General features: G+C 37.9%; 1 protein-coding gene across 4 annotated transcripts in view; it reads left to right on the forward strand.

Moving 5' to 3' along the window:
- LAMA2 (laminin subunit alpha 2) overlaps positions 1-27,029 on the forward strand; it is a 426,899-nt gene that overhangs the window by 224,519 nt on the left and 175,351 nt on the right. For all 4 annotated transcript variants that reach the window (XM_088140697.1, XM_088140685.1, XM_088140689.1 and 1 more), the window contains exons 13-16: positions 9,846-9,947; positions 11,324-11,529; positions 18,185-18,296; positions 23,597-23,710. In XM_088140697.1, the coding sequence (XP_087996823.1) occupies positions 9,846-9,947; positions 11,324-11,529; positions 18,185-18,296; positions 23,597-23,710 (534 nt within the window). The remainder of the gene's footprint in view (positions 1-9,845; positions 9,948-11,323; positions 11,530-18,184; positions 18,297-23,596; positions 23,711-27,029) is intronic.

Genomic DNA, 27,029 nt, shown 5'->3' on the forward strand with positions numbered 1-27,029 from the left:
AATTATTGATTATGGGATCTTCCACTCTGCAGTCTGAAACCCTGCTGTCCAGATTTCAATCCATGTCTCAGCCTTAGCAATGATGCTAAGAGTTGTTCTGTCCAGACAGTGTTATTGACAGGCAGCCTAGGGCCAACAACTGCTGCCCTCTTTCCACCATACTGGCAAGTGAGATGAGAGGAGACAAAAAAAAAACCCATCCATGTTGTTGTTGTTCAGTCGTTAAGTCGTGTCCAACTCTTCGTGACCCCATGAACCATATTGCGCCAGGCCTTCCTGTCCTTCACTGCCTCCCTGAGTTTGCTCAGTTTCATGCTCATTGCTTCAGTGATGCTATCTAACCATCTCATCCTCTGCCGTCCTCTTCTCCTTTTGCCTTCAATCTTTCCCAGCATCAGGGTCTTTTCCAAAGAGTCCTCTCTTCGCATTAGGTGACCAAAGTATCTGAGCTTGAGTTTAATTATCAATCCTTCCAATGAACAATCAGGGTTGATTTCCTTTAAGATTGACTGGTTTGACCTCCTAGCAGTCCAGGGGACTCTCAAGAGTCTTCTCCAGCACCACAGTTCAAAGGCATCAATTCTTCGGCGCTCAGCCTTCTTTATGGTCCAGCTCTCACAGCCATACATTACTACTGGAAAAACCATAGCTTTGACTATGCGGATCTTTGTCAGCAAGGTGACGTCTCTGCTTTTTAATATGCTATCTAGGCTTGCCATAGCTTTCCTCCCAAGGAGCAAGCGTCTTTTAATTTCATGGCTGCAGTCTCTGTTTGCGGTGATCTTGGAACCCAAATAAATGAAGTCTGTTACTGCTTCCATTTCTACTCCTTCTATTTGCCAGGAATTGACGGGTCCACATGCCATGATCTTCGTTTTTTTAATGTTGAGTTTCAAGCCAGCTTTCGCACTCTCCTCTTTCACCCTCATCAGGAGGCTCTTTAGTTCTTCTTCACTTTCTGCCATTAGGGTGGTATCGTCTGCATATCTGAGGTTATTGATGATTCTCCCTGCAATCTTAATTCCGGCTTGTGATTCTTCCAGCCTGGCATTTCTCATGATGTACTCTGCATATAGGTTAAATAAGCAGGGTGACAATATACAGCCTTGTCATACTCCTTTCCCTATTTTGAACCAATCGGTTGTTCCGTGACTGGTTCTAACTGTTGCTTCTTGGCCCGCATACAGATTTCTCAGGAGACAGGTAAGGTGGTCTGGTACCCCCATCTCTTTAAGAATTTGCCACAGTTTGTTGTGATCCACACAATCAAAGGCTTTTGCATAGTCAATGAAGCAGAAGTAGATTTTTTCTGGAACTCTCGTGCTTTCTCCATGATCCAGCGAATGTTGGCAATTTGATGTCTAGTTCCTCTGCCTCTTCGAAACCCTGCTTGTACATCCGGTAGTTCTCGGTTCATGTACTGCTAAAGCCTAGCTTGTAGGATTTTGAGCATAACCTTGCTAGCATGTGAAATGAGTGCAATTGTGCGATAGTTTGAGCATTCTTTGGCATTGCCCTTCTTTGGAATTGGAACGTAAACTGACCTTTTCCAATCCCGTGGCCACTGTTGCGTTTTCCAAACTTGCTGGCATATTGAGTGCAGCACTTTAACAGCATCGTCTTTTAGTATTTTAAATAACTCAGCTGGAATACTGTCATCTCCACTAGCTTTGTTGTTAGCAATGCTTCCTAAGGCCCACTTGACTTCACTCTCTAGGATGTCTGGCTCAAGGTCAGTGACCACACCACATGGACATCAGGGACATTAAGATCTTTCTTGTATAGTTCTTCTGTGTATTCACCCATCCATGAGTGGCAGGCATAATGGGTGAAGGCATAATGGGTGAAGAGAAGTAGGATAAATGAGTCTTTTCAGTTTGTTGGTTCTCTAGTCCTACAAAGCAATCATCAAGGGAGTCGTTCTCCACCTCCTCCCCCCTTCTTTCCACTGTGTTCTCCTGGCAGGGAAGTGGAAAAGATGGCTTTTGGACACAGTGGGAGAGTCAATACTGACAAAAGGCTAATGGCACTTAAAATCAGAAAGGGTAGGGGTTGCCTGCAGTAACCTCAGGCCTCCAATGGGAGCAGGGCAGGTCTCTGCCCCTAATCTTGCCATGGTAGGAAGTCAGCATGGCTTATTGCAGCAGAAGTTTAAAGAAAAGGCAACACTTTGGAAGCAAGAAAGCACATGCACAAGCTACGTTCATGATAATATGGAGATGAGCTGAAGGCAACCTAATTCATTCATTTTTTCCAAATCCATTCCTGAAACATTGCCTGACTGCATTTAGCGGATAGTGTAGAAGAACCTTATGTCAGTAATGGCGAAGTTCCATCAGGTTTACAGGAATATATAGAGCCTTATATTCCATAATCAAACCTTGACCCTGGCTTGTTATCCATGTGGCAGCCACATTCAGCAGAGGTGTATGGCCAGATATTCCTCCTAGCAACTTGGCCATTGCAATTCCACCAACTGGAATTTCAAGATCAAGTAAAAAGATAGTCCATATTGAGCACATTTTAGTAAGATTAGTAAGTGTGAGATTACCAGTGCATGAACAACTGTAGCTAAGCTGTACTTGTCCAGGAAAGGGCACTGTTGATGTATGAACTAAACATGTCATAGGTGCTCCTAGCCACTGAAATTGCTTGGACCTCTAATGACAGTGACAAGTCTTCTGGTGGCCTTTGTAGTCATGCATCTGGTATAACCAAATGCTCTAATGCATATCTGGTCAAACTCATAGGTCAACAAGGACCTCAACAAGAACAGCAGCTCTGACTTCCTGGAAATAACCCTAAATCGTTAAAGAATCCATTAAACTCTATATGATTTTGGGGATAGACCACCTTATTGATCCCTCCACACTTCCAGGGAAAGATACCATGGGACTAAATTTACCAGGCAGCAGTTCAACTATGACAACAAGTAACCCTTATATTCAGGCAACTCCCCTCTCAACCTGGGGCAAAACTAAATTAAGGATATACCTTATGTTATGCATCAGTTAATGATAACTGAACCAATCAATGCTATAACATCCCTGGCCTGCTCTATCAAGGTAACCTAAGCATGGATGTTGAAAGTCCCTGACTGAAACACCCTAGAATTCTCTAATACCACACCAGAGATCCCCTCAGCCAGCTTGGTCAGGAAGCCTGTTGGTAGCAGGGCAGGTGAAATAGCAAGAGTGTCCACATTCCATCTGCTTGAGGTAATGCCAGATAAAATAATCTGTTCCAGTTTTGAGGTTGTCTGGTGAGTGATATGGTATTCTTAGAGATTCTGCAAGTCTGATCCCTTGGTTAATGTTGCACTGAGAAACCTGACAGGATTGGGTGAAATTCACGTCATCCAGCTCACCCACCCTTGCCAGAACAGCAGTTACAAGTAAGTCACAACTGAATAAGATCTTATTGTAGGAACCAATCTGACACTTAGCAACTATGTCACCAGAGAGGGGAATCCAGAAGTGTCTGATAAATAGAGGAGAGACCACAGGAGAAGAATGGCCTCCAGCTGCCAAAGATTTCTGGGGCTTAATATGTCTTCTCCTTCTAGTCTCTCACCTTCTGTGACTGGTGATCACCTGAAGGGAGGTGACACTCCTCCCAGCTTCTCATCTCCAGAAGCATCCCCAGCTATACACACATTACCCATCAGGAGGGGAAAAGATTTCATTCCACAGAAAACTGTAGATAATCATACATACAACTTACCTCTAATCTTATAGTTGTGAGTTCAGGAAGAGATCTCAGTTAGGTCCCTCTAACTCTACCAGGGCAGGACTTAATTTGGTAATTCCTTCATTCCTGGGAAACTCCCAGCTGACAGTACTTTGCACAGACTACATTCATGTTCCTGATGAACTTCCTCAAATTTCCGGTCCTAAGTTGTCGTTAAGTCCAGGATATCAAATTGAATATAGCAATATAGGAAATCCCTGTATTAATTTGCACATATGCTTTTCTTCTTCTCTTGCTAGGTCTTGTGACTGGCACAAAGGAAGAACCTTTGCTGATATACAAATGAGTGAGATGGGCGGTGACTAAATTTGAAATATATATGAATGAATGAATGAATGAATGAATGAATGAATGAATGAATGAATGAATGCATGCATGCATGCATGCATGCATGCATGCATGCTCTGGAGATTCATAGTTGTGCTAGAATTCTCAGAGCCAGCTCATACATGTTCAAACACACTCACCAAACTGTCGTTATAGTGCATGCACACATCGGCAATTCATGCACAAGAATTCATGTTAGAAACCTTCATACAATTCACAACTATGTTCAGTTTTATGATGTTAGCAATCTGAACTTGTGCTAGGATGTTGTACGTATGTGTTTATTTATTTAATCGATTTATATTGTCTCATTAAAGCAGGCCCTGATTGTCACATATTTGTACTCTACAGAGAATCATACATTTGGAAATGAAGGATAAACACTTTTCTGTATTGTACTTAATGGAATGCCTGAGTGTGCAGAATGTATCAATTTTAACATAATAATCTAGTATTGCCTTTTTCAATTATTGCATTTCCTTTGAGAAGGTCAAGAATTAGAGCATCTAAGACAACAAATGTATTGTCATATTTGAAATGGAAGCTTGGGGTAACAGAAGCAAAAAGCATAGGTTTTATATATTTTATATTAGTATTCTTAGACTTCTGGTGAAAATCCTATCAAAGAAGTGCTAATACGGAGGGTCTCAAACTGTGGGTCATGGGCCACTAGAGGGCATGAATAGCAAGAGGTCTGCAATATGCAGCAAATATGGAAAGCAAAGCAAAATGAAAACCACCCACACAGCTCTTCTGGTGGCACAAATACTGACCTAAAAAGACTTCACTGCTTGGGATAAGCTGGAATGGAGAGAAATTCTGGCTAGCCTTAGAGAGTGGAAGGATGCTCCCTGCACATCCCATCTGCCACAGCCTTATACTGTATTTTCCTTCTCCCATAAATGTTAACATCCCTATGACTAAGCCACCAGCCCTATACCAGTTGCAGAAGCAGAAGAGATGCTACAGATCCATCCCAGGTCCCACTCAGCCACACTTGCATCATCCCCGCAGCTGAGGGGCCCTTCACTTGCCTGGTGATGACCACCACAAACCCAGAGGCCTCACCTGGACCAACAAAAAGTCCAAGTGTCACCTGATGTGACCCACTGCCCCCATACAGCAAAATAGGGAATGTTCCATTTTTTCTCTAGGCATGGACTAAGGGCTTTCCCACCCAAAAAAGAGAATGTATATGGCTATATGGTTTGTTAGATCATAAAAAATACCTTTCTGATTTGTCTTTAGCTTCTTTTATTTAACCTTTTTTGAACAAGTCATTGTGGATGGGTGGATTGGAAAGAGGGCAATATCACCATGCTTTTGGACATTTTTAATAGACTGGCAGAGGGAAATAATACCAACTTTTGGTACTCTGAATTAACGATCACATGTGTATGTTATTGTGATTTACAAAACACAATTCATTTAAAAGCATTATGAATAACCACTGAATTCATGGTAGCTTTTTGTCATTATGTTTTATTTTGGTCAGTAGGTACCAACAGTGTAGCCATTATCAAGTGGGGGCCCACAAATTTTTTTCATTAAAAAAGGGGCCCTTCAAAATAGGTCAGGTGAAGAAACATGGATTCCAAGAATGCTACTTTAGAATCTTGAAAGCCCATCAGAGTTTCTCTCAGCCCCAACTTATACCAAACAGAATCAAGGCAGAGGTATTTTGATTTTTTTCTTGTCCTTTCCACTTTTCCAGGACCAAGTTACTGTTTCTTTTCTCTCAATGGCTTATCCATTCCTTCCCCAAGGTCATCACTACATTCCTTTACAGGTCCATATATTTGCAAAGTTTGGAACTTCTGTCCTAATGTCTTTGCTAAGGGACAAAGATTCTACAGAAGACCCAGTAAAGAAGTCTTCTGCTTCTGATGTATACATGTAGATGATTTACTGTGCTAATTTGTTGACAATTTTTTAAAAGAATGACCACAAAGCTAAATTTTACTTTCAGTTTCTCAAGTGAAACTAAAGATTTTTTTTTTAAAAAAAGGAAAAGAAAAGAAGAACATGGACTAAAAGATAGCTATAATTATTGTTTTTGTTTTCCAGAGCATGCAAAAGCATTCAGACTGTAATTTTCATTGGAATGCACCTCATTCAATGTATTTTTGGCTTCATGCATTCAAACACCCTGAACAAGGGGAAAATTCAAGAATAGTGAATAATGGAAGAAAAGAATATCTGTTTCCAATTGGAATAACACTGAGAAGAATACAACAATTTATTTTCTTGCAGAATAGAATGCATATTCAACACTGTGGATGAGAATGGGAAACTATGCGTGTGAGGTGGGAATGTGTAGATTAGTAAGTCTGCATGAAATCTTGAAGTGCCACTTTGCTTCAAGCAGGTCCTTGATCAAAACACCCCCTTGAGTTTGTTCCAGAATACAAAGCAGTGTCCAGTATTTACTGAAGGCTCAGCATTGCTGAATATGTTGATGCAGCTGTTCGGAAGGCCTTCTGTGTGTGCACAGATAACACAGAGTTCCACCAGCATTATGCCCAAGTGAAGCAGCCAGCTGAAATGAAGCAGCCCATCTTGCTATTGCAACTCAAGGCTCTGAGGCAGAGTTCCTCATGTTTTGAGTCAAGATATTCCATCAAACTGCTCCTTTGATGGAAGCTCCATTCAAGGCAGCTCTGTGAAGCAAAATGACACCTCTCCCACAGATTCATCTACATCCAGTTTATGTCAGTGCTCATTTAATGTCATTAATATTTCATTCTATCCAATGAAATAATAATACTTCAAATTATTTTTAAAGAAAATTGCAAAAAAACCTCTGTCTCCTACCAAATTATTCCTGTCTCTCCATCCATCAGGAATGGAGAAAAGAGTTAGCTCAATAGGACAACAAGGGGCAGCACTGTCCCCTGGGCAGTGCCAGTTCAAGGGTGTATGGTACCCCTTGGCCATAGTGACTGATAATGACACTTCCCACCAGTGCTAAGATTTGCATTTTTAGAATGATTTGTCCCCAGGTCAGTGCCTGCTTGGCTTTAGAATACAGCCAGCCCTGTCCCTGGGTGGCTAGCTAAAGCAAGTATGTGCATTGGCAGATGCAGAATCTACCTCCTTTTGGGGTGGGGGAGTGAAAGAGAGAGAGAGGAAACATAAGCCCTTTATTCTGTGACACAGATACTCCTCCAGGCACCATTTGGCATCATTCGCAATCTCCTTATTTTAGCAATACGTTTATATGTTAAAATGTTGCTTTTTCACTCACTACGCATTACCCTTTGTGTTTGCTTTAAAACTCAAGGTTCAGAGAAGTTTTCTGTAACAATTTCCTTTAATTCAGTTGTCACATTCAAATAGCTGAATGTACTGAGGATATTGGGGATAACTATAACATCATTTCGCTCTCCATTATTTCAATCTCCATTCAGTTCAATGGCTGGCTGCAGCAACTATACCTGTACAATACCTCCTTGGGTCCAATGGACAGAGATGTTTCATCCTCTGTTCTGAGGACTCAGTAGCAAGGAGGTATTCTTATATTTGGGCTGTGTGGCATGGATGGCATGGACATGAACAGAAGAGGCCTGGATTATTAATAATGTGGATTATCCCTTTTATAATGACAAAATAAAACAACCAGAGAAAATGGTTGAAGCTTCACTTTTTTTTACTTCAAAGGGAGGAATAACCTGTTATAAATTCCAGCAATAAAGCTCAGAGCAAGTCTACTCCCCCTCTACCTTTATAGACACCTTACCTTATTCATTAGCTTCATTTTATTTTTGATCATGTATGTTGCTATACCGTTAGATCATGAACAGAGGCTTTACACCAAATGTACATTTAGAAAAAATGGTTGGATATGTGTAGTAGCTTACTTTACTTCTTCAGACCTGCCTAGAACTGATTTGAGACCTCTTGTGGTTAATGGTGCTTAACGGAAGCCATTGATCAAAGTTAGTTCATATTTAAGTAGGTCACCTAAGTAAATTACTTGGTATGGTGTGTCTCTAGCTCCAGTGCCAAGCGTGGCAGTCAGGCAAATCAGCCTGACTAAAGCTGTTCTCTATGGTTAAAATTCAGCTGTAAGTCACCACTTTTAATTCAGCCTCCAGACAGAGCATCTTTAGGGCAATCTCAAGCATTTTCCACATTGGTCACTTATACAATTCTTTAGCATCTACCATCATTTAGGCTGTCCTCATTGTTATAAAGGCACAAAACGTTGGATAGCTACAGAAGACTAGTGAGGTAATGGCCCAGAAGGCCTCCTTGGAGGCTCATCACCTTCTCTGAGTAGCCAGGCCCAAGTTTAGTTTCCTGGTAGATGTTCTTCCATTGCAGTTCTATCGAAAAGCTGGTGGCTTCCTTATCTCACGTCTTTTAAACCCTTAACTCTGTCTGCTGTTTATCATGGCTTCATAGGGAACCAATCCTCACTTGATATAAGTTATTTCTCTTTACATATACATTTTGAACACATTTTTAATAAACACGGTTTCACATGTACTATTTTCCATAATGCACAACTCTTCCTAACAGGCTTGTTTTGTATGCTACTTTCCATAACATACCCATCTTTGGCATGCAGCTTTCCCAGATGTATTTTCTGCTGCTTCTTCACCAAAGGTATATTATTTTGTATGAAATATTTGAATCAAGAGCAATGGATGTCTTCTGTGCTAGGGCAGGGTATGTTTTGGCAGATCACACAAATGTACTCTTAAAAATATGAGGGCTTCCTTTTCCAACTCTAGGGTGAAGTATGTGGGCAGGTTCCCTTATAAGTACATAGGAGGTGGAATGGGCTTTCTGATTCTCAGTCCTTTGTTTACATTGACTATGACTATGAAATTTGGTTTATTTCAATAATTTACAAATGAGTTATTTTTAGTTCAAGGAATTAAGCAAAATTCCTGCATTCCTTATATATATTTTATGCATGATTTGTTTGTCTTTGGTTTTCTGGAATTTCATAATAGTAAAGTATTAATATTTAACAAAAATATAGATGTAATATTACAGTATTTTAAGAGTCAAGGGACTGCTTGCCTTATGCAGTATTTGAACCAGTGACCAAATGTGAAGGAAAAAGCAACTTTGTGATATACAGCTATAGGAAAAATTATTGTTACTTTCTTTTAAATTAAACGCGGTTTACTTCCTAGGGGCACATTTCTTCTGTTTTTAGATTATATTTTATCAAAAAACATTCTGTAATAGCAGCCTACTTCTTCAAGCTGCTGTCAGATTGCCTCTATAGTAACCCTGAACCTGAAAGTGGATATGAAGAAGAAACTAAGAGAAACAGGACAGATAAACAAACACATATCCCCAGTTCCTCCATCTGCTTTTGCCAGTATAATATCAGCCAAACACATGTTGGGGATTTTTATAGGAAAAAAATATAGTGTAAGAGGCGAGAGACTGAGAGAGAAAGATGAAAAGAAAATTGTACTGTTGCATATGTTACTTCCTTTATGTTAGACCTTTGGGGGAGAAGTACATTTTCTTAGGATTCCAGTCTTTAGAAAGGTCTAGGGGAATATTACTTATTCAGAGCGTTGCCACAGCGGTTGTGGCAAAGAGAAAGAGAGACTGTGTACAGGACAAGCATAGTTCATAATGACACTTTCCTTGGGGCTCTATATCATCCACATGTCCTTTCACTATACTAGAAGTCCTTCCCCTTGAAAGTGCTATAATTGGAAAAGAGTAGTTCAAAATGTTTAAAAGCATGTTTTCTGTTATATAACCAGTATCATTCTTTTTTTTTTTTACCACAGATAACAGCTGCCGGAGGACATCTGAAATTTACCATTTCATATGACCTCACTGGGGAAGAAGATACTGTTGAAGCAATACTTCAGCCTGATGTCATCATAGAGGTAGAGTATCATCACATCACTAGATGTGAATGGGTAAATTGCCAGCAGCACTCTGTAAGCAGAATTCATATAGCTAAGAAAGAAGCTAATCGCAAGAGATCTCTTCCTGAAAGAGCTACCATATGATTTTTATTTCAAAAGCGGGAACAAGAGCAATAGAAACACCCTTCCCCTTGAGATCCAGCAGGCTCCTACCCTTTTAACCTTCCAAAAAGTACTTAAGACCTGGATTTTCCTTTAAGTGCTGGTATAGGGTGAGATTGACAGAGGAGGGGTATGTTTGTGGTGGCAGGTCTTTCTGGTTTTGGTTTTATTGCATTTGTTTTATTGTTTGTATATATTGTTTTTATCTTGGGTTGTGAGCCACCCAGAGTTTGGTTGAAGATGGGTGCCCATATAAATGTTTGCTAAATAACTAAATAAAAGTAGAGACAAGAGTAATAGAGCAGATCCATGCAAATGTAGCCATGGGTATGTAGGCTAGGTGTCGTCTTTGGATGATAATGAAAGTGATAGCATAAGGCTAATTAATATTCCAGAACATGTAAATCATTGTCCAGCTAATGACAGCCACACCTGGGCTAGCCTGAGAGGTAGTCATGTTACATTCTATTTATTTGAGACAGACCTATTTTGCACACAAACCGTGTGCAAAAGAACATCCAGAAATGGCACTCAAGGAGACACTTGTTGCAAATAAAGCCCATTGTTTTTAAATGACACTATTCTTCTGATGCAACTTGGCTTTTTCTCAGCAAGGTGCTCAAAGGCTCTTCCAATACCCAGAAGAGGTTTCTGCTCATGTCTATAGCCTTAATTAAGCTACACCACAAGACCATTCAAAACAGAGCAATGTGGCTGCTTTACTTCATTGGGGGCGGGGGGGGGTGTGCTTTGCTTTACAAACCTGGTTTAAGGAAATGCATCCCAGAAACCTTGATTGAACCAAAGTATTCCTTCAAAGCTCTGCATAGTCCTGTTCTTTGTTAAATATGTTTAGAATCACTATTAAAGGATAATATAAAAGCTATTTGAATTGCACATTCTGGAGGCAGCATGTGCTACTTATATGTCTTCATTTAATGTTATGATACCTGTGAACCACTGATAATGAATGCCAGATAGAATTCTGCCTATATTCATCAAAATACAAATATGTGACACCAATTTCCTACAGGTCATCTGAATTACCTTCTTCTACTGTTGACCATGCTTTCCTATAGGTAGTAGTATCAATGTTAGGGAGTATGTCATCTATATAAAATATACTATGTAGTATACCTTTATATCAAAGTGTTCTGCTCTCTTTAATCATACAGCATTGAAAGTTGCTTTTTTTAAATGTTTGCACACTTGTCATTTATTATAATAACTAGGGAAGTGGGTTGAGAATCAGCACATCACAGGAAGGAATTCACTTGAATCCATTTGAAGAGCACACAGAAGAAGTCTTACTGAAGCACAACTTATTCATGCTGCATGGCATTCCAGTCAGCAAAAGGGAATTCATGACTGTGTTGGCAAATATAAAAAGACTCCTTATAAGAGCCACATACAGCAATGGGATGAATGCCATCTACAGGTAATTGTTGAAAAAGCACTTTGTTCTCTGTAGAAGATTGTTGGCATTCTATCATTCAGGGCTGAGAGAAGTAGATTGTATTTTCTGTTTTTGCTGCCTTTAATTAATTTCAGATAGTTTTATATCATAGATCGGTATTGCTCATTTTATTAGTCTGTGGACAAATAATATTTCACAAAAGGTTTAAAAATCATTTCCAACTAACAATCCCTAATCTAGAGATAGGAGATAAACCAGAGTAATAATGGCTCAACAATCCACTAGAAGAAATAGATAATATGCTGTTTACCATGCAACATATTAATCTATTGATTATTATTCAGCTTCATGCTTAAATGAAATGATGTAAGTAGAGTAATAATACACAGTAACCCTGTTCTCACAAAATGCTTAATCCAGTCATCCACAAACCAAGTGAGATCTCATAAGCAGTGGTTGGGCAGCACACAATCACATTAGCTGGGTTAAACATTACCATTTGGAAACCAAGAATACCCACTCATTTTCTTCAGGATGCGGCATCCCTGAGCCCTTGTACTAGATGGGCGCTTGTAAGGCTTTCTGAAGCCACTGGCTTCTTCACCATTGGCTGTGTAGCAGCAAGAAGGTGTTGCTTGGCAACTGCAGTTAGAGGTGTGACCTATGCTTTCAGGATAGGCCATGTGTTCTTGTAATGGACAGCCATGCTTTTCCAACTGCTGGGGGCTTGGGGGTGGGGAGAGGTCAAGGGATGCAAAACAGGTCAATTGACTGGATTTAGGCTTCTTACAAGATGATTGATTTGTGGAGTTAGTTTAACCCTATACATGACTGGGTCTGTTTGGGGTTAACTTTAGCACCCTACAGATTTGTTGATTAGGTCAACAGAGATCTTTTTGGTGTTTCTAGGACACACAGATTTCCTTACTTACTCAGTTAAGTGTGTTGGGTATAGAGCCAACATCTATTATTAACAACTGGCACATTAAGAAAAATGGCAGTTATTTCTATGCCCTTAAAACTGGGCATAGAAATAATGATCTGTTTGTATGATTATAGACAGGCTTACTCAAAATTAAGGACCACTGATTTCATTACAATATAGTCATACAAAATGTAAGTGTATATAAGTTAAAACATTATCCTTTTTTTAAAAAAATTGCTTTTCTGAAAGCATTTGTAATTTTATTTAGTTATTTATTTAATTCAACTATATGGTCACCCATCTCAATGAAGTGACTTTGAGCAGCTAACAAAAATTAAAACCAGCAAGAATACAAAATAAATATGTAACCAGCAGCTGAGATAAAACAACAACCATCAACACAAATGAGTACAAAACAAAGTATCTGAGTACAAAAATGTAAATAGCAAGAGAAAGTGCATGCAAAATGCACAAAGTGAGAAAAATAGATAACCAAGTATACACACTAGGAAAGATCCACACAAAATATATGCATTTCTTATGCTTATTATACCTAATGTATACAAAAGACATGCATCGGGAAAGCATAAATAAATTAGAAGAATTTTGCCTGACCAAAATGGGTCCCAAAGTGTGTATACTTTTTCATATAGTCTTGTTTCAAAAAAATGTGCTAAGGTAACAGAAACTGGATAGAAAGAAGTTTGCAAAACCTTTAAAACTGAAACAGGTTGTTCTGGTGACCCATCACTTCAGTATGAATACAAACCTCTCAGCTGGTAGGTATCTTCACAGCTTTGCCTTAACCTCTCATTGTTTATCTTATTTCTTTGTGTATTCCACTTGAGCCTTCTCTACTACATCTCTTCTATCTTCACACAACTCAAGGTCTTTGATCTCTCAGTCACCTCTGTCTCTGTTCCTTGTTTTTCTCTTTTGTGAGTGGAGCTGGCTTCCTCAACGTATATACTGTTTCACTTCTTTCTTATTTTTCAAAATCCTCTTCTAAAAGTAATTCAATTTCAGGTCCATTTTACCTTTTTTGACTTTTATTCTGTAAACAGCTAAAAGTCTATTTAATGTATCCAGGATGAAACACAGAATCAGACATATTTTCCCCAAGGGATTGCCAAAGCAGTACAGTTGCTTGGAGGCCCCTGGAACACAAGAGAAGGTATCTGGCATTGTCTGGGAATGTGCAATTAGTAGTGCCAGTAATGGACTTTGTTTGGTGAGAACCTTTTCCCTTTAAGAGTAGTCCTATTCAGGATTTGTATTTGCAGCTAAAGCTTGGTGAGCACCAATACATCAACTAGAATGTCACCCATTGTATAACAACACAACTCTTCTTAAGGAGGTGCAGTTTAATTTATTTACCATCAACTCCTTCTTTTCTGTTTCTTTCCATTTAGAGGTCACCTTTTCTTTAGTTGTAGATAGTAAGTCATCCAGACAGATACAGGATTGCTATTCTACATGTCTCCAGAACAATCATATACATTGTAAATAAGTTATAGGCGTTCATTCTATTTTGTTGTCATATACTGATGTTTGAAATGGAGAAAGGTAAATATTTGGAAGGATGTGGGAGTCTGCCTCTGTTCTGAGGTCCCATTTTTCTATTCATATTCTGATACAGCTGGAAGCTGTGCATTAGATCAGAAATTTTCAAACCACGTTCCTCCAAATCCAGGCTTTCACAAGAACTTGATGGAATTCCATGAGAAACTAAGGGCAACCCCCCCTCAAAAAAACCCCAAAAACTTGAATGCAGCTGAAGGTATTCATAGCCATTTCTCTGAAGTTCAGCAAAAAGGGCAGGGCTTATCTGCTGACATTCAGAAGCCTCCCCTTCCCTACCAGGAAGTGTTTATGCTCATGAAGACTCATCACACTATGTGTGTGTGAAGCAGGCAGCAGTGGTTCCAGTTTTTGTTTTGTTTTTTTAATTAAGAGGTTCTGTGGTCCGAAAAATTTGAAAATCCTTGCACTAGACCTTTACCATCAACACCACCATTTCTTTTTCCTAGAATATAGATTATGAGACCAGGGTCCATGTGCATTGGTAGATCCTGCACAAACAGCATGTTCAATAGAGGGAGTTGGTGATGGGGATAGCAGACGTTACCTTGATGTACACCCATTTACATATTCATTTGTTCTGATTCCGAAACTTAGCACAGGGCCATAATAGAAACAAAGATGAGGAATATAAACAATGGAGGAAGCTCCCACCTCAGTATGGGAGATCAGAATGTTCCTTCATATGTCTTTGTTGCTCTACCAGTGTGCATCAGATGTTCACAACTATGTCTTTTGAAGCCTCCAGATATAATCCTTATAATGGATACTACTGGCCTTTGTTAAAAACATGCTGATAAATCATCAAAAAATACTAAAATGCAATTAAATGTATATTCATAATTTTTGGAATTGTTCAAAAGACAATACATTTTTAAAGAGAAAATGCTTTACTCTTATGACCAGGTCATACTTTGTCTGGCCTGGACCTCTCAGGGGCGATTATGCAGTGAGCAGTTCCTATCACTTTTATGATAGGCTGCAAAAAAGTCAATTTCCAAAGTTTGAAAGGTCAGTAGTAGCTTTGTAGCCAGTGTTTAGATTTCAGTACTTAAGGGGAATTGAAACTACTCAGTGAATACAACTGGGGAATAATGTTGCGTGAAATGTAGATGATGTGACCTAGAGGCTTTCCAATAGTATCATATGGTGGTGGTGATTTTCTTCCTTTCTTTTTAATCTCAGGATACAACAATTAATGTAATAGCAGATCGTAAACTGCATTGCTATTGCTTCAAAAGCTGCATCTCGTTTAATCTTGTTTGCATTTAGAAGTCAACAGTGTCTGCCACGCTAGCAGTCATATTAAATATTTGGTCTAGATACTTGAATTTCTCAAGTATCTCCAAGATCCAGTATCCCATTACTGCCAACATTATGTACTTTAATGTCTGCTGAACGACACCGAGGAATAGAAATTACTACACTGAAGTGGGGAAAAATTGCACTGCAGCTTTTTTCAATGAATAAAAACTGTTAAACACATTAAAATACCATTTACCAAATAGCAGAACCTAATGAAAATTGGGACTGTTCAGTGAATACAAATGTGGAATAATTCTGAGTGAAATGTTCTGTGTGTAACTGTTTCTCATTGCTCCAAATTATATTACATAGCACTAGGAAAAGACAATCTGTGCTTCAGTGGGCAAATAGGATAGTAAGAATACCAGTAAATTTTGTTATGTATAGATCTTAAGTTCTTTTGATTTACTCTTGGCCTTAACAAATCTTAGTATTTTAAAAAATATATTTTGTTCTGCCTCATTTTAAAAGGAAATTTAACAATGGGAATATAGCACAAGGACAACATTATAAATATGAATAATGGATTTCGAGAAAGTGTACTGCATGTTAGACTATCTCTGTTATTGGAAAGAGCTTTGGGTAGCATGAGAAGTGAAGACAGGGTATAAGTGATTTTAAAAATGTATGTACTCTTTCTAGACTGGATTTCTCAAAGAACATTTTAGGCGAATCTTCATTGACTCTAGTTTTACAAAACTCTATATAAACTAAAATATATAAAATAATATCAAATTAGTTATATAACTGACTTTCTGTCAAAACTGTTGCTTTCTTGCATATTTATATCTAAATACACCCCAGGAAATAGGGAGCCAGAGATAATGTGGCACGTAATGACCTCTCAGATGAGTTTATTTCTCAGAGGTCTGGACGACTAGGCCGAAAAGAAAAGAAAAAAAAAAAGAACAGTAAATGTGATGTAAATTGCATATGGAAAGATTAGAAGTTAGGTCCCAATTTTGGAGGGGGGGCATGTAGGAGCCAGTTGTAGATACTTTGCAGGTTACTGGTGGAAGGGCTACCTAGTCACAGAAAAGTTGCCATGGGGTACAAAACTTCCCACAGGGTGTCTGCTGTTGTCCCTACTTATCTTTGTCCTTGTAGAATGTGAGGCACTCTTCAAAGCAAAGCAAAGCACTGTACCACAGCCCTTCCCCTTTTTCTTTTCTAAAAAACTCATGGAGTTTTGAGCCAAGGCATTCTTAAGATTAAAATTATGCCCTTTGTTCTGCAGTACACCAGCTTCTCATTTATACAAATGTGTATATAAACTCACATAATATAGGGAACCTGCATGCACCAGAAGGCGTCCCAGGTTACAATATTTTTTTATAAGAATGCTCCTAATTTCCCTGTTGTCAGCTTCCTTAACATGCAGGATGATAATCTTTTGACCTGGCCCCTGAGGAGAGTCTCTTGGTTACAGTAGTTAGAGGACAAGGGTCAGTATAAAACATGTTTCCACTTGTAGCATGGGAGCATGTAAAGAATCATGAAAATTAACTATTTAGTGTGCTCCCTGAGGCACTGGTTAAGATGCAAAGAGATTTTTTTTAGGCCTGGATAGTGACATTACAATTAAGAAATATATTGCAGGAATTACTAGTAAATCTACTGGATTTTTTTATGGGGTTGTACCAGTTCAGATAAAGTATTTTCTTGTTATTTTTCTATCAATCCTTTATGGGTAATTACTTGATATATTAACCTAATTTTGATTTTGATAGCATAGTGAAATGTGTGCATATCTATCAAAATAAATCTCAGTTCAGTGTAAATTATAGCCCTAGAAAATTTTATTTAGTTTTTTTCATAATCAAACTCGTAAACACAAATCCCACCTGAAAACTATTTACCTCCAAATAAACATATCTAGGATTGTTTAATTGATACTTATTTCTGCTGTTTAAACATTACTGGCTTGAATGGGATGAAGTATGCTCAAATTTTCATTAGGTTATGACTAATAATCCTAATTCAGTGAAGTACTAGGAATCACTTGCCTTAACAGTTTGTTGACCAAGATGAGAAAGTCTATAAATTAGCTTTTAGGTTAAAGCCTGAGAGAGAGAGAGAGAGAGAGAGAGAGAGATCTGGTGGGCAACTTTTTTGTGGGTTCTGGAGTTGCACAAATTCACCTAGCCATTGATTGAATGATTGATTGATCATGTGCCATCAAGTCATCGTTGACTCTTAGCAACCACTTGGATAGATTTCCTCTAGGAACATAACCATTGAGGCTATAGACTGGTTTCTTGATGTGTTCTTGCTACAGCATACAGGTGCTTATCAAATCTTTATTATTGGACTGGGACAAGACTATGAAAAATGTCTTGTGTAACAGAGAGAACAGCTTTTTCATCTCTCTCCTTATATTGATTAGTCTACAGAATCTTGGAAAAGAAAAGCAATTCACTTTAGAATAAGTATGTTTTTTATAACACCATTTTCAAAAGTAAAACATATTTTGAAATAATGTCTAATCTGTAAATCTAATTTAAGATTTCATTACTTTTCACTAGGATAAAAAGATGTGTTTGACAGTTTTTCAGTCAGCCTAATTCTTGGTATGACTGCAGTATAAGTAAAACATGCAATTTACAAGCTAAGCACAGTCCTCCTACTGCTGATAACATTTGTGTGACAGTGTTCTGATGTGGGTTTGCTATGCTATACTCTAAACATGAATACTATCAAGTCAAAAGAGACAGAGTCAGTTGTTGGAAAAACCCATTTTACTTTATCTTAAAATCCATGATCTGTCCTCCCCACCCCCATCCATTCTAGCATAGCAAATATTATAAATGCAATGTTACTTTTATACATCAATAGTATTTCCTCCATTTTATCCCTATATGTTAGATTGAGTGGTGTCAGCCTGGAATCTGCTGATGACTCATTGACAGGACAAAAGGATGCATCTGCTGTTGAAATTTGCCAATGTCCTACAGGATATTTTGGTTCCTCCTGTGAAGTAAGTATCTTAATGCAAAGCAGCTGGATGGTTTCTATGACAGTACATATGGGGGTTGATTGAAGAAACAATCTCTTTCAAATGAACCACGAACATGATTACAAGCATACCTATGTTGTAGGACTTGAACATCAGAATAAGCTATGGATGATTGCAACAGAAACAAGCAGAACCTCTCTGTCAGGGCTGGCTTTAGGCTAATGCCAAGCAAGGACTAGCCTAGGATGCCAAAGCTAATGCAGCCCCTCCTTTATAATCATTCTAAAAATGCAAATTTTTGCATTGGTGGGAGACAATGCCATCAGTCCATGATGTCTAGGGGTACCACATACTCTTGATCTGGCACTACTCTCTATGAGTCATCATACTCCACCTCCTCTCTCCTCCACATAGCTGTAAGGAGAGGTTTGGAAACTGTTCCTTTTGGTTTTAATTAGCTGATTTGCCACAGCACCCAATCTAGTTGAATGTGCTTAATTATAGGTTTGTTTATCATAAACCATATTCAATCCTTTGAATATTTCATTTAACACTGGGTTTCTAAAACCTCAGAATTACATAATTGTTAATATATATACTGGATACAATTGGATATTTTTAGCTCAATTTAAAAAAACTGAAATCTTTCTTATTTTAGTCCCTTATATTTGTAAATAACAGTAGATTTGAATTGGTATTTTCATATACAAAGTAGCAATCTTATGCCCATTTGTTTGGGAACAACTGTGGGTGATTTCTGAACTGACATGCATAGAATTGTGTGCATTTGATATAATGCTCATATCATGCAATCATTAAACAGTCCCTTGGGCTTAATCACTTTGCTTGCTATTATATTTAAAAACTCTATATATGCAATCAAAATATGTGCCATGTTTTAGTATTTCAAAGCAAGGAAGCACATTTCTGTTTGAGATGATGGTGAGCTCATAGATGGTGTGATTGTCTCCTCCTCCACACATACATAGCCATTTTTTTTCCTGGATGATTGATTCATCAGTTTAGAAGATGCAGTCTTGTTGAAGGTTATAAATGTAAAATCTGTATATTTTCAACCAAATATTATCTAGCCTAAACTTGGAGTGAGTGCATATATGCTTAACTAACTTGTCAAGGCATTGCTCATGGGGCTTTTGAATGCAAAATTTTCAAAACTATGCCTCTGAGGAAGCATTTTAAAGTACAAAGATGTTCTGTTTCACAATACTATAAACAACATGCCATTTATACAGGCACTCTAGGCATTTACTTGTCAGTTCTCTTCTTTTAAAGCACCATGATTTTATATATACTATTTAGGTCATGGAGCCTTGATTCCGATAGCAGATGTATTCACTTCTTTCTCTTATTAGAAATACTAACGTAAAAAAACCCCAAAAAAACAAAGGCAATTTATAAAGGCTGTTGATAGATTCTGAAGGTTTTAGTAGAGGTTCAAAAAGTTCTTTGATCAGAAATATCAGTAGAGCAAATGCAGCTAATGTAGGTAATGATTATTTATTTATTTATTTAGACTTTTTCTGTGTTGTACTTTCATACAAAATTGAATTCCAGCATAGAAAAACCAGACATTGGTATAACATGAAAACATTGCAACATAATGTTTATCTTGTATCCTCAGTTAAAAAAAACCCCAAGAACTATTGTCTGTCTCCAAAGCAAATTTAGAATTATAATTTAAGGGACAAAATAACTGAAATACTTTGCCTGAGAACATTGTTACCTGAACCGTCATTAGACCCAATTCTTCCTCACAACTAAAGCTTCCTTTGCCCCTGACTGAAGAACCCTATTAACAAGGATGCCATTTTAAGTATATCTATAATATCTTGAAACTAAATATTTCCCAGGTGATTCAGTAAGTAAAACCTAGTATACATAGGGCAATAAAATAGATGTGGAAGGGGCAACCTTCTTTTTTCTCTGAGAGTGGACCTCTGAATATATATGCAGGTTCTTTCTTGTGTCCAGTTTCTTGCCACATTGAGTTTTTCAAGACACATCCCATTTGAATTGACTATTATAAAACTGTAAGAGGAAGGTGGCTTGCCAAGGCACTACTGCTGTTGCCATGTATATTACTGCCTATTAGTCTGTCCAATTTAGAGAGCTGACTCGAGCAGATATTCGACTGCCAAGGATGGACCAGAAGCTGTCCTCCTCCCTTAAATCAAAATATGTAATACCCAGTGTAATCAGATTGACTTGGCAGAAAATGTTACCGGCACTTCAACTCCTTATTTTAGATATACAGCTAATGAAATACCGATTTACTGCATTTTATGACATCAAAATAATTGCCTGAGCCAGCTACCTTACTCTCCTTAGCAACAGAGATGGCCTTGACCTCCAGTAATATATGCAGCCTGGTCACTCTTGCATCATTTACCTGTTGTCTAGCACCTATGGCAAGATGCTGAGGACCTAGTAATACTAATGGATGCCACCTTGCCCTACTTTTCATTCTAACCTAAGATTCTTCGATCTCCCAGGTTTTCTTAAGAATGGCTGTTAAATCAGTTTCCAACACAATGTGGTATGGCAACAGTGTTTCAGACCAGAAGTCATTTTTTTCTTACATTACAAGCCCATAAGATTTGGAGTAGGGTTTTTCATAGAGGGCCCATCATCAGAGACTCTATCAATTTCTGGTAGACTATTCTCTTATGGGTTCCTGTATTGAGATAGACATTTAAAAGAAAGCAATATCAAGATACATTTTATAAAATAGTTTTATTGCTTTTCTTTCCTGCTGGTATGGGAATTCCTCAAATATTATTCTAGATAAAAACAAAACAATCAGATTGTTTTTAGACTCTTTCCTGCTGAATAAATATTTATATAATTTCTACTGAAACAATTTCAAGTGCTCTTGCAAACGTCAGTTATAAAACAGAAAGCCCCAGGATTATCTACGTATTCAGGATGGCATTATGATTATATTTTTCTCATGTGTAAGCTTTATTTTCTGTTATGTTATTCACTGCAAATCTTCACTTGATGAGGTAAAGTATTTAAAAGAGAAACTAAAAGACTATAAGAAACATTCTAACATCATTCTGCAACACTGTGTGAACAATTTCAATCCTTGGAGAATCTGGAAGTTTTGTTGTAGTTGCATCTCCTGAATTTTCTCCCTACCTACAAACAGAAAGATGCAAAAGCAGCCAGATACTGGCTACCAGCAGTTGTGTCTGCATGTTCAAAACCATAAAAGTTATTTGTAAAATATATGATAGGTAAGAATTGCTGCCTGGCATCTTATTCTGAAGTGCAAGCAAAAGTTGGGGGTTTTCTGATAACTCATACTTGAAAGATGTCACCTTGCCTGAGAAATGTCTGTGCAGTAGATATAATATAGGGTATTGAATCACAATTGATAGAAAAATAGATCAAACTCCTTTTAAATGCAGCTATCACACATACACTAGTGTTGTGCAGTTATCTGGCCTCCCTGTGTGAGGGCTAAGAGTATGGAAGGAACTTAGTCACATACATACTTGGCTCCATCCCAGCTGTTCAGCTCCAGAGTTTCTTGTATTGAGCAGGAAGTTCTAAACCAGTTTCTACTTATGTTCAAATGAATACAACTTCCAATCTTTCACCTCTTCCCCATATAGGAAACAGAGAGGATGGGGCATTGTAGTTTGGGATTGCATGAAGTTCACTGCACCTCCTCATTTTTAGCCTTCCTGTAGGGAAGTTGAATGCTTGTATAGGGGGCTGATATTTTGTGCATCATGTACCCCTACTTGTTGCATGCACAGACTTGTTCAAACACCACACTAAGCCAGTTTAACCATGATTTATTGAATCATCAGCAAAATTGGCTGAGTTCACAAAACACACTAAGCCCTAAACCATAGTTTATAAACTATATAATTTTGCTCATACAACCTAATCAGCCATAACCAAATCACATTATGGTTGTATGAAACACAACTACAAAGCTGCATTTCTCATAATCCTATCCCAGTCTGTTGGATAAGTTCATTAATATTGCAGTTACAGTGGCATGGCTGACTATATAGGACATGTTTATTAAATCACCAGTCTTTGCATATGATTATAACATTCTTCCCTGCACATATCTGCATGGAATTTTTCCATGAAGGTATTCTCTCATTCTACTAGATCTATATGTGGAGGGACTCAGAGCTCTGCTTTCTTTTCTACCTGTTAATTTGCCTTTTTTTTCTTTAACCTTTAATCCAAAGTAACTGCACTGATAGCTATAAAATATATTTTCTCTTGCCTTTTTTCCTTTCTTTCAATAATTTGTCTTCTAACTATATTCAGTCTGTAAATCTCACTATGTCAAGCTATCTTATTTCCATTCTTTACTCCTCTGCTTTTATTTTGCCTTTTCAGAAGAAAGATCAAGCTAAGGTTTCCTTTAGTCTTACACCAACCTTTTCAGTTCAGGTCAGTACCTAGACAGTCATACCAGTGACACAAGCTCCTTTTTTGTTTTTAGCAATGCCAGCCTTTATTCTGGATCAAAACAGTTTTCAGTTGTACAAAACTGAAAACAGATTGCATGCTAATTTCTTGGGAGGAAAAACTAGGTTGAGCTTTGTCCACCTTCCCTTTCTCTACCTGGCATTTAAGCCAATACATGGGTGAAACATTGAATGCCTGGCAAGACCGTCCACTTTGAACTTTGGCATTTTGTATAGGCCAGAAGAGTATATAGACTAATATACTGGTGTAGGCTTTCAGGACACCTGGCTATAAAGACAGGAGCCCAGTCAGTCCCTGCTCAGTTGCCTGTGGTCTACATAGCCGACCACTTTGCTTCTGAAGATGACAGCCACAGTTGCCAGCAAAATGTCAGGAAATCTGTTCTCCAGGCCACAGTCACTCAACCCTGAAGCCCAAAACTGCCCAGTATATAGACTGTTTACCTTGGTTTGGGAAATAATTAATGCCCCAAAGCACAAGTTTTGGATACAGCAAAGTGGGTTGCATGCAGTATATTTAGCCACGGAAACAGATGGAATGGAAAAATAAAAATAAGTATTTTAAAAGAAACAAATTAAGGAAACAAAGCAGAGCAGAGTGATGATAACACAGAACATGTTCAGACGTAAAACTTAACAGATTTGGAAGAAGGGCTAGAGGAAGGAAACCATGGTCAGTGGAAATTTAATCTCACATGTCTTATATCATCATCTATATGCAAAGGTGATCAATTCTATCTTACCAAGTTTCTTCTGTTTGCATATGTCAGTGGCACTTTGCATGTTTTTTTTTCCCTTTAACATTCTTTTTTTTTTTTAATGTTTTATTTTTTCTAGTCATGCTGGCCAGGACACAGGCGAGTTAATGGCACCATCATTGGTGGAATTTGTAGGCTGTGCACATGCTTTGGTCATGCGGAGTCCTGTGATGATATCACTGGAGAGTGCCTGGTAAGTGCTGACTGACAGCTCAGGATAGTGTTGCAATTGAATTAGCTACCTTCGGGATGCTGAGGCCTTAAAGAAAAAAAAAAAGTGATTTGACAGGGAAGATCTTTATATTGAACTGTTTTTGAGGTTAAAGAATCCCTTGGTAGCATGATAAAGTAGCTACTGCGCACAAGGGTGAGCAAGAAGACTTTTGACATTGGTCTGATAGCAATAGGTCTTACCCAAAATAGCAAAGTGAATACTTCAGAAAAGCTTATGGTGTGCAACGTTCTTGTCTCTTTTGTGAGATTTGATTGTAATTCTCAGCAAATACCATAAAAATTCTTATGAAAAAATTATTATGACAAAATAATTAACAATAAGAATTATGAAAGGGAACATAGTTGAGGCTACATGGAAAGGTGTCTTTTCCTGATCAAATGCATAAATCCTATAGCTGTCTACTAATTCAGCATTAAATGCATTTATGAGTCAGAATAATGACACTCAGAGTGCCAGTATTTCCAGCCTGCTCACTAGCTTATTTTGACTGTGTAAATTACGCTGAATAGACTGTTTTGATTAACTCAAGGGCATTTTAGTTTTATATTGTCTGACATGGCATGAAGCTTGAAGCAACATTTCCCATTTCATTAGTCTTGCAGAAATTCAATTTGAGCTACTGCCAGTTGAGTGGGATATCATATTCCAGATTCCCTATAGTATTCAAACCAACTTGTTCTTGTTCTTCTCAAGGAAAAGTTTCAAGGAAAAAGCTAAATAACAATGCAGTGGGTTTGCAATGCAATCTGGCATTTGAAATATCACTGTACTTCCTCTTTTCCCTCCATGAAATGTCTACTCACTGCAGTTCTGAACAAAATAGCTTAAACTACTGGACTTTTGAAATTGTACCTTCATGAATGGATGCCTGAAATAATTCTCATATTAGTTCTATATTTAATATAGAAATATTTACAGGACAAACTATATCTTATGAAAACTGTTTTTAAACTCTTAAATTTCCCTGTGCAACTGATTGGTGTAATGTAGCAAATGTTGATTTTTCTAAACAGAGATTTGGCTTTGGGTAGAAGTAAAATGTGCAAGGCCTAAAATACTTTGAATCTGCTTTCCCAAATGGAGTACAATCCAAATCATTTTCAGTGCATTGGGGGGGGGGGAGTAGAAGTGTTGGCAAGTATTTAATTTTAGTTTACTGTGGGAAGGCTAGGTGGGAAAACATCTCTGGAACTAGGAACATAAAGAGCATCTTCAGCACCATATCTAGCTGCAGTTTTATAATGCTTTTCTGTCCTCTTTCCTGTAGTGTTCAAACATAGCCTGCATCAAAGAGAATTACACACTTTCTAAACCTTGAAAAACTATTTCTGTTGGCTGTAAGTTAGGTAGGATTGGTTAGTGCCCAGACAGGCTACTAAATGCTACAATTCAATTTGGATCATAAGACTTTTGAAATGAAAGAGAGGGAGAGGGAAGTTTGAGAAGGGTAAAAAGATGCACACTTCACATCAAAGTGATTTTCCCCCTTACTAAGACATATTGTGCCTTTTGGTCTTCTCATTACTATTCATGGTGTTTTTCAATAATACAACGATAATACCTCTTTTGAATCTTCCTTAGTTTTGAAATATAGTTAAAAAGAAACTGAAATGTGTTTCTTTGACAGTTTGACTCCTAATAAGATCTCAGATCATGGCTTCAACCTAGATCTAGATTAAAAAGCCTACCTCTCATAAGCATGTTGGAATAACTTGCAAGGTCTTTGATCCCAACAGAGCATCTCAAAATGCTAGTGAGCATTCACATTGTCACTGCAATGTACATGATCACATCTTCCATATAGCACAAGCTATAAGCATTAAGAATTTCTACTTGGATATATTATACTAGAAGCACACTCTGCCTTGCACAGTGCAAAGCCATTCATGGATCTTTGTCGTTGTGAAGTTTCGTTCATTTTGTTTGTTTGCTTTAATTTATTTCTCACTCTGCTGCTTGTATGCTGCCCCTTCCTGGAGGCTTCGGGCAGCTAAGTATGTCAACATAAGATAATCCCAAATGCATATAAAAAGTAATAGAAAATATGCAAACCAAAACATAGAAATGCCATGCACCTACCAAACCCACCTTTATTTTTAGCATACCCTCCTGTGCAAAATGGAACAATAGGTCTTCATCACTTTTCTGGAGCCCAAGAGGAATGAAGCTGACCAGATCACTCCCAGGAGGAAGTTCCAAAGAAACTGAAAACACCAACTTTTGAGGCCCCATCAGGTGGCAATCCTATTGGTACAGGATCTGGAGGATAATAACACCTAGAAAAACCTTTGTAGTTTCCCTTTATTTCCAGTGAGATGACTTATGGATGTTACATTTTTAAAAAAAGGTTATCATCAGTGTTCATTTTATGTTTTGGAGAGTCCTGTCTATATCCAAAAACATACACAAAGAACCTAACTTCAGTGTCAGCTGCCTCCTCGTATGTCCTGTCTTAAGACTAGAAATATAGACCTTATTCCTTGACATTTTTTTCTTCCTGCCCCTTGTTTGCTTTATTTACAGTCTCACCTACTCTGTGCCCTCCACATGGCTTAATAATTAATAATAATTAATCTCCCTAAGCAGGATTGCATATATTACTGGTTTTCTCAACAGTTCTGGTTCTGGTTCTGATTCTTGTTCTTGTTTTCCTTTTCTTTTTTTCCCACTAGTATTGATAAATGCAACAGCTGGCATGTGAGTTGACTAACTGTGGATTTGCATACAGATGTCAGCTTCATTGGAAGTAATGTAATATGGACTAATGAATTTAATCTTTAAAGGGTTTAAGTTTGTATTTGTTTTATACTGCTGTTGGTTACCCTGAGTGGTAACTAGCACTGCTGTTTCCTCTTCCCAGTGCTCTTCAACCACTTGAATGGATGCTATTTGAATTTTTGTGACTTCCCCAGTGCAGTGTTATTATCGTTTTTGGTCCTGCTTTGTTCTGAGTTTAATGATGTTTTAACCAAATATACACCACATTGAGTCATTTCAATTAAACTGAATAGATGGATGAATGAATCAAGCAATCAGTGGCAGTATCTCTTTGCTGTCTTCTAATGGTTGTCTGCATGTTTACAATTTAGATCTGTAGCAACTTTATAACAGAAATTAAAACACCAGCTATCTTGTCCTTGCTGCTTTGTTTATGTTACCTTTCATTTTTCTTCTCACAACAGTGACCCTCTAATTGTAAACTGGGCTGAAAGATAGTGATTAAGTCATCTAATGAGCTACATGGTTGAATGTAGACTTGAACCATTGTCTCCCTGGT

Source organism: Python bivittatus, unplaced genomic scaffold, assembly GCF_059951505.1.
Source record: "Python bivittatus isolate LINGU-HERP-01145 unplaced genomic scaffold, Pbiv_v1 ctg000020_np1212, whole genome shotgun sequence".
Lineage (NCBI taxonomy): Eukaryota > Metazoa > Chordata > Lepidosauria > Squamata > Pythonidae > Python > Python bivittatus.